Genomic DNA, 15235 nt, shown 5'->3' with positions numbered 1-15235 from the left:
ATTTAAATAATTTGTGAGTGTGAATAATAGATTTTTAGAAATGAGTTTGATTTTGAAAAAAAAATAACAGGCAATACAGGCTTGAGTGAAACGAGAACCGAACTTTTCAAAGTAGGTACTGTAATTCAAGAATTGAATTATGGGGTACTTTTTACAAGAAGTTAATTTCTTCACATTTGGAATTTTTGAAATCCAATAAGTAAGTATCTAGAACAGACATTTATTGCCACTTGCAAAAATTTAGAAATAAAAAAACTACATATATACCAACACGAGGGTAAAATCTTTAAAAAATGTGTAATTCAAGTTTCAAAAAAGTAGGAAAAATAGATTCTTTAATAAGTCTAAACATTTTTAGAATTAGAATTTATAAAAATTTGCCAGCTTTATCAAAAGTTGCCGAAATTTACCGACTTTTTCAAAATTTCACAACTTGGAGGAGGGAGGGTCCAGTAGGAGTTTCATTCCTGTACACGACATTCATAATATGTAAGGTAAAGTGCCCAAATTCCACCCAGTGCCTAATTCCAACCACTTTCAATATCTCGTCTGTTGATGACGCTACCTAATGAGTGTTTGTGAAATTATGTTGCCCAAAGTGATAAATGATGACGTATGAAACGCCAAGAACTGAAAGCGAATGGGAAAAAAATTATTCCCAAAAAACAACATTCCAAAATTGCCTGTTTGAGGGAAGCTCCTAGAAAAATGCTGATGGACGTTTTTTAAATAAGTTTTTCGTCAAGTTTGATGAATATATCTTGAAAGTAGATAGTTTTCAACATATGTGCGGTATTCATTTGTAAGAACCACTCACGGAAGGCCCATTAATTTCACAATTTTCAAATCTCTGTGGGGGTCCTAATTCCAACCACCAGCAAGTACAACATGATAATTCATTTTCAAAAATTTTTAATACCCAGTAAATTAGTGGTAGGTAGGAGAAAAGAGCTGCTGTCATCATTATTGAGTGAAATTAAGGCCTGTGAGGGGAAAAACGACGTCAGATACACCTCTTTTTACATAATGAATTTTTGAGTCTTTAAATTCAGGTATGATGGAGAATCTTGAAATTTTGTTTTTTACTGCCCTTAAATATGCAAATCTTGGCATGTGACACTTTAATAATAAATGAAGATTTAATTACTTTTGTATTTTAATCAATAAACTTTGTATTTTTTGCAATTTACGCTACTTTTTTTCATAGTAAAAGTAGGTGGTTGGAATTAGGGACCCAATTTTGAAAATTTGCCGTTTCTTTCATCTCACTAAAACTCAAATATTTTTTTCTGGTGATATTATTTCCACTAGGTAATCATGGCAAATGTATCTTGAATAGTTGCTTTATCGAATAGTTACACAACTTTTAAAAAAAATTGTAATTGAGATACCCAAAAATGTGTTTGAAAAAAAGTGGTTGGAATTAGGTCACTTTACCTTACTAATCAAAATCAAAAATCATTTACTTCAAATTAATGAGTAAAAAAAGACATTGAAATACGTACACAAGTTACGTCAAATTCATAATCAATCGACATCAAACTGGTATAAAAATTCCTTCAATATGTAAAAATTATCTCAAATTTGTAATCAGCAACATCAAATTTCTACCTACTTAGACTTCTATAAAAACACTCAGAAATAAGTACATACATTAGTTAGGTACTTGAAATGCATGATAAATTGACCTCAAATTAGTACCTATAAAAACTCCTTCAAATACTTACATACATGAAAAATTACCTTAAATTCATAATTAATCGACCATAAATCAATATAGAAACTCGCTCAAATCATCAAAATGTAAAAGTTACTTCAAATTCATAATCATGGCGAACTCAAATTACCATAAAAACTCTCTATGGTCTTAAATCAATGATCATCGACCTCAAATTTGTACAAAAAACTTATTCAGATATTTTCAAGCCTGAAAAGTGAAAATGTCCAGAGTTCAGTTACGGAACCACATCCACCCCTAAACGACAAACTAGTCGTTCTCATTGACCCAAAATCTAGTTTTGCCAATGAACTATGAGGGACTGATGTACCATAACTGATGTTGGGGCATCACACACATTTCGGGGTCTAAAAATGGTCCAAGTTTTCACTCAGTACAGCAACCATTCATTTTTGACAAACTAGCCCTTATGTAATTTAAACAAAAATAAACCTGTAATACAAGCATCACGAACTCTGGAAACATGAATCACTCGTAATTTATAAAATATCGCCTTCAAAATACACGAATGCAATTTAAACAACAAACACAAACCCAATGAAATATGCGAGAATAATCTGCAAACATGAGAAGCATTACCAAAAATGCCTGCAAAAGTATCCATAGGCAACTCTAAACACAATAGATCATTCGTAACAATTTGAACGATTCTGATTGGCTGTGAAACAACCAATCTTGGGGTCTGAATTAGAAATGACGTTCGGCAAAAAAATTCAAAAAAACGTAGGTACACTTCAATTTTTTCAATTTTTTTTTTTAATTTTAAAGCGAAATTTAAAATTTATTTTACGAGAAATCGTTGATAAATTTAATCCAGAGTGAGAAGAATGAAATCTTGTATTATGTCGAGTAGGTACCTACTACCTATTTCAAGGTTCAAAAAAAATTTCCAGTTTGAATTTTTCATTTTTTTCAATTTTTACGAATTTAGAAGTGGATTATCTACATTGTCATTTTTCAAGCAAATTTAGCCAAAAAGTTTCAAATTAGGGGTTTTTTGACTCGAGAAATTCAATGAAATGGTTATTTTTGTAATTTATTGAATATCTTTAGAAATAATCGCTATTGAGCGTTTTATTTAGTTGGAAATATATTTTTACATATCGATTAATTTCAAATTAGTACTTTTTTATCAAATAATTTTTTGAATTTCATTTTGAAAATAATTTTAATAAACACCCATCGTCTTTATCTCTGCGTCATTGTACCTTCACTCTCCACTTTCACCTATATCCATCAATCAATCCATTACAATATATTCACCTTCAACTTGACAATTACAATAAAATCCTCTTTTCCACGTACCTAACTACCTAGTACCTACTACCTACCTACATACATTTATGAAGTCAACTCCATCGAATTTTTTAATAATTATTCAAAATAACCTTAATCTCTCGAGTACAGAATAATGCATGTTGAATTGTTTATTATGTTATCATTATCAAAAGTATAATATAATAAGCACTTATGACAAATTTTTTATCTGAACAAGTCCTCGTAAGCGCACAAGTTCGAATTACACCGAGAGTTACACGTCGATAATATCGCGTTACGATGGCTGAAAATTCGAAAACCGTCATCAACATAATAGAAAATCCTCAAATCGATCATCAAAAGAACACTAAAAATGGCGACTGCGTACCCGAAGCACCTCATTTGGGTAATGGAGCTATTAAGGAAATCCCCGAAGAACCAGAGTCGTCCCTCGATGAAGCGGAAAAAGAAGACGGTAAAGTAGAAGAAAATTCAAACGTGGCAGAAAATGAAGAAACTCCAAGCCCGAGTACTGAGGATATTGAAGTTAGGCAAGATAAACCACATTCGCATATCATTAACGAGGTAATTAAGGAAGAAATAGAAGTAACTGAAACGTTTTTAGAGGAGGAAAGCGAATCGTCCAAAATTAACCAAGAGGCCGAAGAAGGTGATAATGAAATTACCAGAAGCTTCGAAGTTATACAAGTCAAAGTAAGCATTCAATTTATATTATTCTAGGCTTATTGGCTATTTTTTCGTAAAATTAAAAAAAAAAATAAAAGAATTAGGCACTTTGGAATACTTCAAAATATCTAATCGATTATGATTTAATTTCACTTCAGGAAAACTTCAACGATTCGAAAGAATTAAAAGCAGACGAAATCATAACACTTCAAGAGGTGGCAATTTTACCTCTAAAAGAAGAACCAACTCGACCTTCATTATCACGAGCCCAACAAAAATCCCAACTCATAACCTGGGATATCAAAAAGACAGTATTTTTTTACTTCTTTCTATTCGCCTTCGTGGTCTGGATCGTAGCATACTACGCCTTCGATACAGGTTTAATACCTAACGATAAGAAAAAATGACCTAGAAAAAGGTAAATATATCGACACGACTTTTTCATATAAAAAGCTTACCTTTTTAAATTCAATTTTATTGCTCATATTTTGTTGAAAAAATTCAAATCTTTACACAAATAGTTTTATCACATCGTTATTCATTATAACATAAAATAGGTATAAAAAATGACTTACAAAAATTTTCATTATAAACAATTTATATTGAATCAAAAAATCGTATAAATGCATTTTTAAAATAATACTTTGTTGCAATTATTACAGTACGGATCAACGAAAGATTTGATCATGAATATTTGGGAGCGTCAGAGTTTGTTTTTTTTTTTTAGTGCGGCCAATATCGAGTACTGTTTACGAAATGGAAAGCGTCCGATATTTTTCTGTAATAAATAACAAATTTATTAATTAATATATCGTATTGAATTTTATAATATACGTACATTATACTCGTAAAAATAAACAATATCGTTTTCGTATTATTTTTTGTTAGTGTTTCGATGTTTAGTAATTTAAATATGTAGTAGAAATAATTCTATTAAAATTTTTAAATGGACAAATAAAAAATTAAAAGAAATAAAAAAAGATACAGGTTCAGTCAAAATCAGTCTTAACTCTGGATTTTTTAAACCTAGAATTGAAGGGAGGAAACGGGGAAGGGGGACAAATTCTGAACATCCAACATCAGAAAGTGGGAAAATTTACGACTAATTTATAAAAAAAAAAGACCTGAGCGAAATTAAAAATAATACATATTGATATTTTTGCATTTTTGCACAATCAAAATTTTTTACTATTTTTGAATGAATGAATATTTTTTACAGAATACTTGACATTCTGATTTTTCCACAGTGTTTATTGGTGTCGAATTTTACTTATTTTATTTTATTTGAGAATTAATGAAGCTTTCTGTTCGAAAAATAAGGCGTTTATCTCATTTAAAAAATCACTTTTCATTGAAAAAAAAAAAAATGAATTTTAAAATCAAAACTACAAATTTTCTAGAACTTTTTCATTAGAACCTTTTCCGGTCAATTTTTCTACTCTGTTAATTACTTTTTAAAACACGACTCATTATTTCCTATGACGTCAGACGTTATTCAGAACATGACCATTGACTACTAAAAAAATTCACCGTATTCGAGCACATGAAATAAAATGACCATATCTATATCTAATAAGTGATTTCACATGAACACGAAATAAAAATCAATTTTCAACCATACCCTATTCGAAAATCTATGACTCAAAAATGTATAATTTCAAAGAACAGAATAACTGATAATTCTAACTAAAAACGACGAATTTTGATCACCTGCAGTAACAATAGCAGTGTTGCCATTTTTCTCTCGAGTTATCTACTCATTTAGTTTTCGAACAGAGGTTTTTCCAAATCACAATCTCATATAAAAATAATAATAATAAAAATCAACAGGTTTTTCAATAAAATTAAACAATAAAGGAGCTTTTTCCTCCGAACCACGAGACAATTTTCATTTAAAAAACTACATCAAGTATTAATTTCAAAGCTCCAAAAACCTCAAATTCTCAAAAAAATAAAATTCGACATTTTCTCATGATTTTAATTCTGCAAACTAGAATATTCGAAAGGAAATTTTTAAAAAAATGAAAAATAATTTCAAAACAAAATACTTTGGTAATGAATGAAAAAAAAAAACATGAAATAATAATCGAAACTTTCTGGGTCAAGAAGAGCAAAAATCAAAGTTTTTCTCGACCTTTTCAGGAATATGTGGAGGAGAAGGGAGGGAAAATAATTCAGAGCTTCTTCAATTTGAAAAAAAAAAAAAAAAAAACGAAATGGATTCATCGTAATAATTTGAATTTTCTGTTGTAATTCGTTCTCCAATTTTTATTTTTAAGAAGAAAAATGAGTGATTATTACTTTGGCGCAAATGAGGGGGGGGGGGTGATGGACGGGGGAAAGGAGGGAATCTAACATTTTCTCAACTTTAAAAAAATGAAAATGGATTAATGGTCATGATTAGACGTTTTTATTTATAATTCACTTCTGGTTTTTTATTTCCACAAAACGCGAAAAATCAAGTTACTTCAGATAATTAAATACATACAAACAGAAAAAATGAACAAACAAAAAAAAACAACGATAATTTAGGTTTATAGGCTTAAAGTGAAAGTGAAGTAATTTTTTTAAAGTATAGGGGAGGGAATGGCATGTTTTTTATATTGAAAAAATAAATAAAAACAAAAAAAATACTTCAACTCATTAATCTTTCAATTTCAATTTTTAAAGTGAAAACATTACTCAAAATAATTCCAGAAAATAAATCATTCAGTTCGAAAAAAAAATAAAAATAGAAAATGACCAGTATTTTTTTTTCTTATAAAATGAGCAAAAAACAATACCAAATGAATAATTTTGCAAAAAAAATGAATAAAAATAACGAATAAAATTTTTCAGTACGAAGAAAAAAAACTACCACTACGAACACAAGCGTAAAATAATCTCGCCAATATTAAACATGTATTTTGAAATAATTTGATACTAACGTTAACTTAAGACGCCGCTGGATTTGCTGGACAGCGTGAAACAAAGCCATATAACGTTTATGGGAATGTTTAGTTTCATTGGTCGATTCGGGAATTTGAGATAAATGAAACAGAATCGGATCTAAAACGGCGTTTGTATCAGGCTGAACTTTAAACATGGTACAATATCCGCTTCTCAGTTGTAAAAGCGTTTCCTCCGGCGTCATGATGCGAGTTTGCTGTAAATTCCAGAACAACATTCATTCATTAATATCACGTCGTGTCATGCCACTTGTACTTTTTTTTTTTAGAACATGTATCTGTCAATCGTACCAAAAACTTATATTTCCCAGCGGTCCAATTTTGTAAATGTTGTCCAGCGTGGAATAAAATAGCTCCGGGAAGATGTCCAACTTTCATCCATTTGTTTTCTGAGACTTGGACCTACGAAATAATACAAAATGTAAATCTACTTTCTTAGATATATACTCGTAATTTGTGAATCGGTACGATAAATAAACGAAAGAATACATATACAGTGAACAGTGAACAAATACAAGTGACCTATTTTATTCGCTAATTAGAGATATAAATAAACTGCATCTATGTAAATGCGCCTAGTTAAACGTACAGCACAGTCGCATCATGAATAATTTCGAGAAATATGTACATCACCGTTTATCGTGGCGTATTTTTATTATTCAATTAAATCGATACGAAGAGAACGAGATATTACGTATAATTCGATTATTCGAAATATGTACCTCGAAATTTGAATCTGGATCCTGCGCCAAAAGGGTAAAAGTATTGAGATCTTCTGGTTTAGGAAGTTGGACAGGATTAGCAGATTCATTTTCCTTGCCTTGTCGAAGACTGTAAAGTATTTGTAAACCGGTACGATTTTTCTCATCCATTGTTCGATTATGAACGCCAACCATAAGATGCGAATCGACATCTGCAAATGAAAAAAAAAACGCAAATTATTATAAAATTTAGGAATATTTTTTTATTACTCGATATTTTAATTTACATATAAAATTAATTACAGACTTTTTACTCTCAACTGTTCCTTAATTCCTATATTTAGCAAAATACTGAAAAACAATTTGGGAAAAATATAACTTTATCCGAAAAAGTGGAAAAATATTCAAAAATTAAATTTGAAATGAAAATGATTGGGATAGCATTTTTCGAAGAGAAAAAAATCAAAATTGTAACCTGCATCAATTTACGATTTAAAAAAATTAAAATTCGATGGCATGAAAGAAACGAAAACACAATTCGATTTCAGCAAAACAAAATCAACGCTTCTGAAATTTCAACAAAACTCCCACAATATATTATAATGTTCCAAATTCAGAAATTCCAAAAAAAAAAAGTAATAAAATGAAAAGTCAATGAAAATTTTTCTCAATATTACATTGAAATAGAGCGTGATGCATTACATCATCATTCTACCCATATATATTTTTTAATGTCACTATAATTTCCCTCCTAATGTTTTTTAACACAAAATTAGTAAAATTGGCAAAATAGCTCCAAAATGTTTGAAGATGATTTTTGGTAACTTCTTTCCATCTCCTTAACAAAAAATGACTCCCAAAATGCATTTTATAAATTTTATTCAAGATTTTTTTTTTTGCAACAGGATTGCATTTTGTTTTTGAGTACTTTTTTTATATTAAAAAGATATTTCTGAAAAAATGAAGAAAAATACCCATAACTGAGCAAGAAAAAAATCAGAAATAGAGAATAAAAATCAAAAGCCTATCGAAATAAAGAAAAATATTCCACAAAATGTTAAAAAAAATTTAACTGAAAATAAGGATCAAATTTACCATTGTTATGTAATTTCTTTCTGTATATGTTGGTGATTTTGTTGATTAGTTTAAAAATTTAAATCTGTGTATTCTAATGTATGTAATTCACTGCAGACGCTAAAAGCCTAGATGTTGGGCGTCTTTAAATAAACATTTTTTTCAGTTCAGTTCAGTTACTTTGGAAAAGAGTTCACAGATGATGGTAAAAAAAAATCAAAATTGAAAACAAACGCTGAGAACCAACCATTGTCAAAAAATCTTCCCGATAAAAAAAGTAGAGAAAAAAATAAAGTATTTCTCTGATGACAAAAAAAACATTACAACTTGAAAATAAAATGAAAAAAATTATGAATAAATCATTTTAAATATTACTTTTTAAAATGTAAAACACAAAGAAAAATATTGGATAAGAATGTGATAATTTTTGGAAACGTTGAAAAGTTTGAGGTGTTCTTTTTGGTAACGAAAAAAATTTGAATTGAAATAAAAACCAAAAGCCATCAAATACAATATGCAAAAAAGGTCAAAAACTAAAATACATTATTAAAAAAATTTCAAAAATGAATAAATGCCTAGGCAAGTTGGTGTTTTTTGGTAAAACAACAATTAAAACTGAAAATAAAAATCAAAAACTAAAATAATAAAATTATTCAAGTTTCAAGAAGTAAAATTTAAAAAAAAATTGAAGAAAAATTGAAGAAAGTACATATTTTTAGGTGAAAAAATTTGAAAACTACATACAAGTCAAAATCAAAAACTCGATTCTGAAAAAAATGCCAACGAAAAAAAAATATTGAATGAAAATTTTCTAATGGAAAAAAATGCAAAACTTGGAATAAAAATCAAAAAATGGACAAAAATATCTGAAAATTGAAAAACTAAAACGCACTTTTATAATTTTTGAACCTTGAAAAATTCAAGCATTCTTTTGATGAAGAAAAAAACTTGAAACAAAAAACAAATGTAAAAAAAATTGCAGAGAAAATTTTTTAAAAATGATCAAAGACAATAATTAGAATACTTAGGTAATTTTTGATTAAAAAAATTCAAAACTGAAAATAAAAAGCTAAAAAAAATGTAAAAGAAAATTCGACCAAGAAAATGCAAAAAAAAATGTTGAAAAACATATTTTCTGGCGAAAAAAAATTCAAAACACGAATGAAAAATACTGTAGAATTGAAAAAATAATGAAAACCAAAAACCATCGAAAACAAAACACGATAGAAATAAATAATAATGGATGAAAAATAAAGATTCCTGAATTTTTATAATTTGATGAGAAAACTACGTAAAATTAGAAGTAATAAACTCTAAACAAAAAAAAAAAAAAGAGAAAAATATTGGAAAAATTGTAAAGAGAAATTCATTAGAAAAAAAACGATATTTTCAGTTGGAATTATGGAAAATCGAAGCATTTTTTTAATAATGAAAAAGAGAATTAAAAATCAAGAAGATTAAAAATAGAGGTTTTTGAAATACATTTATGAAAAATTCTGATTTGAAAAAATGACCAATAAAATAAATAGCACATTGAAAAGTGCACATATTGTTTTCTGATCAATTTTCGTCAGGGACTGAAATTTGAAAAAGGTGTCAGCACTATCAAATTTTTCGATCATTTTGATTTTTTTTTTTTTTTTTTTTGAAAATTTATCTGTACTTCTGTAGCTATTTCAATTTGCAAATAAATTGGACAAAACTCTCTGATCAAATTTCGCTCAATTTTAGATTTGTTTTCGAAAACGATTGCCCTTCCATCGTAAACTAATTAAATACCAAAACTAACCACCTAAAGCCATCGCCAGTGCTTGTAAAATAACCAGAGAAACTTTCTGAAAATCAGCTGACAACGACTGCATCGTATCTCGCAGTTGGAATCCTTCATTCTCCGGTAACTTATCATCCAACCAGCGCATATCCAATAAGTGATACTCTTCTTTGTAGCAATCAGTATAGCTGTAACATAAAAAAGAATGCAAAAAATTAGATATATGTTAAGGTAGGTACCTACACTCGTAATTAACCAATACCTAATAGCAATTTTATCTCTCAAGTAGAGTCACAAGTACAAGTATATTAACTAAGTACAAAACTTTTTTTCTTCATAAAAAGTATGACGCATAGGAACTGTCATCGTCGTCGCTGATGTCGTCGTACTCATCGTATTTAATACATACGACGACATACTACAATCATTTATGTAGTATGTACTATACTTTTCCAAAGTGTTAAATTGTCATTGAAGATATGCTACACACATAGACCGGAAGTAATGTATTACACATTGTTTACATTACAGTCAACTCGACCGCAAAGAGATACCAGCCAACTTGTACGGGTAGTTAAATTATCTCTACGACGCTTTTCTATTACTGCTGGTCAACTTCAATGAATCCTTTTACAGAATATAATTATAATGAACGTTAGATTGAAACGAGGGGGTTCATTATATAACTCTTTAACTAAACTATATACGAGTAGTACGATTATATTGTCATGTTTATTGGAGTCGAATTGATGTGGTCCAATTTTTAAACGACTCTATAACGACGAAACAAAAAAATCTTTACAGCTGTAAAAATTTTCGATTAAGCTCAACGAACTAACATCGTAGATCGTCAATTTAACTCTATTTATTCGCTATTTCGTTTCGATCATTCGCCAATTCCAATTTACAATCGTCATTCTAATACGTAGTGAAACCAAATCATCAACATTACTAATACTATATGGTAAACATCTTCATCATAGCCTCGATATCACTTTGCTCAACACGTCGTGTCGCTCGATGATCGCGAGTAGTCGTCGACACGAGTTCACTAAAAATGGTGGCACTGGCAAAGCAGCGAAAGCGATTACACAGGTAATCGAATCGTTAGTTCGACTGAATTACAAATTAATGAGTTCTGGTTGCGAACATACGTATATAAAATCATATAATATTGCGATTACAAATAATGCATATAACGAAAGTTATCCCATACGAAATGAAAGTGAAAATGAAATAACGTATTGAAACCAGTTCAATCTGCGCGATGATGAGACTAGGAAAACACATCACAAAAAATTTCTCAATAATACCACACGTGGATAATAATATGTATGGTACTCGGCAATAAAATAAACAATAAAAAAAATGACAGAGAGCAGACGAAAAACAAGAAAATTAATCAAATCAGACCATTCAGGGTATTTTGAGCTTACTCGAAGTATTGAAAATTTCGACTGGAGGATCGAGTGGAGGTTGACTGCTCGAAGGAGGTAGGAAAAAGGACAACCTATCCACATCACTGCGCAAACTTTTTCAGTCAAAAAATGGTGCAAAAACTTCTTGAATTAATTCAATGCCCTGAAGTGGTCTCAAATCTAAATTTACGCAAGTATCATTCAAAAATTTCAATTCTTCAGTTCCTTCTTCTGTTTTCGAAGCTTCAAAAATCGAATTTTTGGACATTTTCACATCGAATTGGTTGTCAAAAGCAACCCTCCGTCTCAAATTTTAAAATTTTTCAGATATTTAGAAAAATAATGCCAAAAAAACTTCAAATTCAAAATTTCATGCAGCGACCTAAATTCATTTTTCAATTTTCTAAGGATTTTGACCCAAAAATTCGAAAAAAAATAAAATTTTTGAAATGGATGGTTCAACTGGGATTAAGGGCTGGAATTTTGGCAATACGAACTAAAATGAATCTTTCACGAATCCAGTTTGCAAATTCCAGACGACTTGGAGCTTCCAGTGTGAAATTACTTTTCTTCGAAAATTTCTAAAACACATCTCCCTACTACCCTTCAACTGGAATTTGCTGGAAGTGTCTTATTTTCAATAAAACTGGTCAAAAGTAATTGGAAACCAAACTATCAGCTTCTCAAAAAATTAAAATGGCCCAAAGTACAAAATTTGATTTCCATTTTTCAACAGCTTTGACATCTCACAAGGAAAAATGATCACATCACGACAAAATTGGAATGGAACTCCAGTGTTATGGATTCTGAAAAATTTCATTTTGGAATTTTTTCAGGAGATATTCAGCACTAACATTTAGGTATTTTTCTTACAGAAAAAATATTCATTTTATTAGACTACGGTACTGAGCTTGTGTGGAAATATCAGTTACAATTTTCGATCATCTTTTATAATTTACATATTTTTGGAATTTGGTTTTTTTTTTTTTTTTTCAATTCGAACACTTCTCAATGTTGGCACTAAAATCAGCTGTTGAAATTCAATTTTCTTTTTCAAACTCCAAAAAAATTCAATTTTTAAAGTTTTTGCTTTTTTCCAAAAAAATTCATTTTTTTTCAAAATGAAAGATAAATTTTTTTTATTAATTATCAAAAATTTTCAAAACTTTAAATTTAAATATTAGGATATTGAAATTAAAAACGCCAGACCCTGTTTCATTTTAAGATTGTCGTTATCTGAAAAGCTTCCCTTGATGAGATGTCGAAGCTTCTTTTTTTAAAAAAAAGTGAATGAAATTTTGTGACTTGAGCAATCTGCTGTTCTTATAAAAAAACTTGAGAAAACAAATCGAAAAAATTTCCATAATGAAATAATGTAGCAAATTTCTATCAACGTGATTTTTTGTTTCCATTCGCATTTATTTAAAGGCTTTATTGGAAATTGGCATAATCGTTGCAAAAAACTCCAGGAAAATCCTCAATTTCCAAAATGAGTGATCTCTCACGTTGATTTTTTTTCAATTTAATTTTTCAGTCCAATTTATCGCATGAAAATTTTTGAAATTTTTCCATTGAACTTTTCACAGACGATAAAAAGTTGATTGATGTCATAAATTTCGAAAAATTTCATTTTTTTTCAAAAAGAACTTTCAGGGTTAATTTTTTTTAGTTCAAAGATTGACAGGAAAAAAAAGATAAAAAAAATGAGAGAATGGACAGAAAGTTTTAATGTTTGATTTAAAAAATAAAAAATTGGATGAAATGAAATTTTTTGGAAATTTTGGCAAAAAGCAGTTGATGTGATATTTGGCAATTCCCCCCCCCCCCTTTAATGCACCTTCAAAAAATAATTTGACAATTTTGAAGTTTAAGTTTTACAGACGCACTCAAATAATTTTCGATTTGTAAAGAGAATTAGAGGGAGGGGAAAAGAGGCTTGACCCCAGGACCAATTTTTTTGGAATTTCTAAAGACACATGATGTAAATTTACTAAAAACTTTTCAATGTTTGTTTCGTTAAATTTTTTTAAAAATAAGCAATAAAAGGTCATTTCCTCATCACAATATTCCATTCTAAGATTTTTTCATTTCATTTCGAATTTAAAATTCTTCAACTTTTCAGTGTTTGAAAAATGCATTGCAAATTAAATTGTTGGAAAGATTTTGGTTTAAAACATGAAAATTGAAAAGTTTTGTGCTGAAATAGGAAGTTCTAAAAAGTTGGTGAGTTGAGTTGAGGATTTTGCAGAGAAATTTTTTCAAAATTCTGCGAGAAACAGACATAAATTTAAAGATTTTAAAGTTCCAACTTTTCAAGACGACATGAGCATTAAAATAATTCTCAAGACTCGGCCATTTTAATTCTTTTTTATTTTTTGTAAAACATCGAAACGTATTTACTTCTAATTTCCATTTCAAAATTCTCAAGGTGAATATTTTTTAATATCCGCGTTTCGGTTTCAGTATATACTAATCGAAATCGCGTAAATATATGCCCCTAATTAAATAAAATACGTACTGTACAAATACGAAATTACAAATATGATTTTAATGCCCAGTTCATATTAATTGTCCGGCGAATAACAACGCACGCAGCAGCACCGGCTGCTCGTATTCGTCCACGCTGTGAATTTAAATTGATATATGCAATAATGATTTTCGTAATTAGAACAATGTCAAGCCTATTTAATGTCCATATTCGCAGTACAAGTATAATGCTCAAGATTATACCAACGAGTTCGTATATAAATAAATACACAATCGATATTATACCACTCTCTATGTCCATAAACAAATTACTCCCTGGATACCAAACAAAAAATTGTACCAGTAAAATCGCAACTTGATGAATAAGGTTAGCGAGCTAATTATATTCACGTGCGAAAAAGGAAAAACGTCATCGAGGGAACTTTATGTACCTATCGATTCTTGGAACGAATTCGATTTCTACGACTATCGTGTATTCCGAAGTTGTGAAAAAAAATTCGTCACAGCAGGTTGTTTTTGTCAATTCCGCAAAAACAAAATTCATCTAATACATATCACTAATATGCCTACTAATTTCTCGATCATCGTCGTCATTGTATAGCAAAGATCAGTACATAGTTTCAAGTTTGGACTTAGGAGCACGAAATACGTGCATAATCTTCATCGAGTGACTTGTCTCGATAAGCTGGTCATCATCTGAACTCTCATCAGCAGCTTCTTCATCTCGAGTTCACCTTTTTTAATATGTATGTGGGTATATGTAGATCTGGTCATCGTATATTATAACCTATCGTATATGAAGATTTCACAGTTCTGAAAGTAGTATTTCTAGTATAGGTATACGTACACACTACACAGATATATGTAGATACACCTCTCATATATGAAAAGGTGAAGTACGACTTCTCCGAGTCCGAAGAAGCCAAAAATATCTACCAACGTAATTACCCAACAGACGTTTTTTAATGCGAGGTACATAAAACGCATGCATCGAACGATCGTCATTTTTTCCTTTCTTTTAAACGTCCTCGTGTGGCCTTTCATTCGACTACATACATATTGTGTTGCTGTTGCATTCAAATCACAAGCCATAGTGCAGATGTAGGTAGGTAATAAGTAATCCTAGCGATACATGGACATGCTACACACAAATC

General features: G+C 29.6%; 2 protein-coding genes across 4 annotated transcripts in view; one reads left to right on the top strand and one right to left on the bottom strand.

Annotated features, from left to right (window-relative positions):
* The first annotated feature begins 3190 nt into the window (after window positions 1-3190).
* On the top strand, window positions 3191-4556 carry LOC135847455 (uncharacterized). The gene is made up of 2 exons (XM_065366987.1): window positions 3191-3709; window positions 3841-4556. Exons 1-2 carry the CDS (start codon window positions 3296-3298, stop codon window positions 4087-4089), a joined length of 663 nt encoding a protein of 220 aa, XP_065223059.1. The 5' UTR covers window positions 3191-3295; the 3' UTR covers window positions 4090-4556.
* The window catches only part of LOC135847454 (uncharacterized), a 63373-nt gene continuing 52400 nt past the window's right edge, over window positions 4263-15235 (bottom strand). For 2 of the 3 annotated variants that reach the window (XM_065366984.1, XM_065366986.1), the window contains exons 4-8: window positions 10195-10364; window positions 7353-7543; window positions 6922-7032; window positions 6610-6827; window positions 4263-4460 (exon numbers count right to left, since the gene is read on the bottom strand). In XM_065366984.1, the coding sequence (XP_065223056.1) occupies window positions 4406-4460; window positions 6610-6827; window positions 6922-7032; window positions 7353-7543; window positions 10195-10364 (745 nt within the window). In that variant the 3' untranslated portion in view covers window positions 4263-4405. The remainder of the gene's footprint in view (window positions 4461-6609; window positions 6828-6921; window positions 7033-7352; window positions 7544-10194; window positions 10365-15235) is intronic. The other variant, XM_065366985.1, reaches the window with a different exon arrangement.

Source organism: Planococcus citri, chromosome 5 (assembly GCF_950023065.1).
Source record: "Planococcus citri chromosome 5, ihPlaCitr1.1, whole genome shotgun sequence".
Taxonomy (NCBI): domain Eukaryota; kingdom Metazoa; phylum Arthropoda; class Insecta; order Hemiptera; family Pseudococcidae; genus Planococcus; species Planococcus citri.
The sequence above is the reverse complement of the archived record's forward strand: the minus strand, read 5'-3'. Positions and strand labels throughout refer to the sequence as shown.

Excerpts from the sequence above, each read along its gene's own strand:
- LOC135847455 (XM_065366987.1), top strand. The coding sequence starts at position 3,296 with ATGGCTGAAAATTCGAAAACCGTCATCAACATAATAGAAAATCCTCAA. Across the intron at positions 3,710-3,840 it reads TCGAAGTTATACAAGTCAAA|GAAAACTTCAACGATTCGAA; the intron begins GTAAGCATTCAA and ends ATTTCACTTCAG.